We start from the raw sequence: 1,999 nt of genomic DNA on the forward strand, positions 1-1,999 counted from the left end.
GCCCATCCTCTGGTGGTACAACTGCTCCTAGAGTTGGTTACCCGGACCGGGGCATTCGTTTAACTAAACATTCCCGTCCGTGGTTACGACAAGCTAAGCCTTTTGTTAACGAATGAGTTATTCATTGTCTCAATTACTGCAAAGCGAGCGATCGTAAACGCTGAAATTTGCTTCTTACAAGTAATCCCTGAGTAGTTACGACCTTGTCAGTCACTCACCGAGTCCCTATCCAACAGCTCATTTCTCGCATGGACTGTTGTACACGCAGCTGTAGTGACAGCACGTACTAAAATCCCCAGTCCACGATTGGCGGCAGCACTGGGTCAGTTTTTCATTTGCGTCGGGGCATTCGGCCATTGGGCATCTATACACGTTCCGCTGCGTTTGGGCGTCGACGTGGTTGAAGGCCACGACAACGGCTGCAAGAAGGACCACAAAAGACGCTCCAGATTTCATTGGTATGACGAGAGTTCTTGGATCGAGAGGTTGGCTCTTTGGATCTGGCAAATTGAGAAGTGAACAAGTAAAATGTTCACTTAAATACCACCTGTGGCAGCAGGTTAGATCTCAGAGGGCTCTCCAGCACAATGATTACGGCGTTTCACAACCTCGGATGAATGTCACCGCACAAAAGTATCTTGGTTTAATTGTTTCTTTAAGAACCTTTGAATACTGCGTTGCTTTTTTGCCTTCTTTAGACAGGGAGGAGGGGGTGAGGGCATTTAAGACCCATGCCACTCTATTGCACCCTCCGATGAACGCGTTAGATATACGCGATGGGGTTGTTTTTATATGCGCTGAACGATCCTCATAGAGAGAGTTTACATGAGATTTAGACCTCCCCAATGCGACACATATTGAAGAAATGGCGCCTTGTTCTTACAAGTGCACTTGCGATCTTGAGAACTCAGAGACCATGACTTCTGTCCTTTGAGAGATCTCCATTTGCGGTACCGGCATCATCATATTAAAATATATTTGGCAGAAAATGTAATCATTAAAAACGTTAACCAACTTGGTGTGTGTACGTACAACCAAGAAAATGTAATCATTAAAAACGTTAACCAAGTTGGTTAACGTTTTTAATGGTTACATTTTCTGGTTACCAACGAAGACAGGGCTTGCCCATCACTACCAAAACGTAAGACTACGATTTCGGGATTGCTTCGGTATCCAAGGATGTGGTCTGCGAAGAGAGAGTGGTGCAACCACTGAAGGCGATTTTTTACGTTTCGAGAGTATACATGTACTTTAGAGTACCGGTGCTGAACTGGGTGCTTCGTGCTGAAGGCGAATAACAAGGTCTTGGCTGTTTTAATTTCTACGATAACCTTCGTCTCTCTGTTAATTTCACCATAAGTTACTGTTGTATTATACCAACATCTTCAAATTTACAAATAGCACCGAAAACTTCTCTTTCCTAAATGACTTCTTGTGGAACGCAGCTACATGACGTTCGAAAACGGCGGAAGGCGTCTGTGTCGGTCCGAGGCTGTCACCGATATTGCAAAACAAAACATCAAATGTGCACCTCTTGTAGTCAGTGCAACGAGGCCTGCCGCGTTTTGTGCTGAAGAGACATGAATTAAAACGTAGGTGCGGTGTTTATTTATCCTATTTGACGCGACAGGATCTAAACGAGGCCACGCCTAGTCTCGTTGGGTTTCAGCGTCGTCTGTCACCTGTTTAAAAACTGCCTCAAGAGAAACATTTTTAAGTCTACCTTACCCATTTCGTGGCAAAATGGCGCAGAAAGCGCCCTTTTAGTGGTTTGTGCAAAGAACAGTAGGAATCAGCCTCTTAAAAGGCGCATTATTTGATCTTTAACGAAAGTTTAACTATATGTTGCGACATAGAATAGAAATTTACTTTAATCCAGTCACGTTCATGTAGCTCACCATCCTATCTTAAATAATTTGTTACAAGAGATAGTAAAAAAAGGAGTACCGTGACTTTGTAAAAGGGCGAGAAATGCCCCCTTTAGAAAAAAATGACTTCT

The 1,999-nt window shown here is 43.7% G+C and overlaps 1 protein-coding gene across 1 annotated transcript; it reads right to left on the reverse strand.

The window, feature by feature from the left end:
- Positions 1–237: 237 nt before the first annotated feature.
- Positions 238–456, reverse strand: PITG_23059 (cys-rich secreted peptide protein, putative; the record flags this gene model as incomplete). The annotated part of the gene is made up of 1 exon (XM_002897943.1): positions 238–456. One exon carries the CDS (start codon positions 454–456, stop codon positions 238–240), a length of 219 nt encoding a protein of 72 aa, XP_002897989.1.
- Between the last annotated feature and the right edge of the window lie 1,543 nt (positions 457–1,999).

Source organism: Phytophthora infestans, genomic scaffold, assembly GCF_000142945.1.
Source record: "Phytophthora infestans T30-4 supercont1.40 genomic scaffold, whole genome shotgun sequence".
NCBI lineage: Eukaryota > Oomycota > Peronosporomycetes > Peronosporales > Peronosporaceae > Phytophthora > Phytophthora infestans.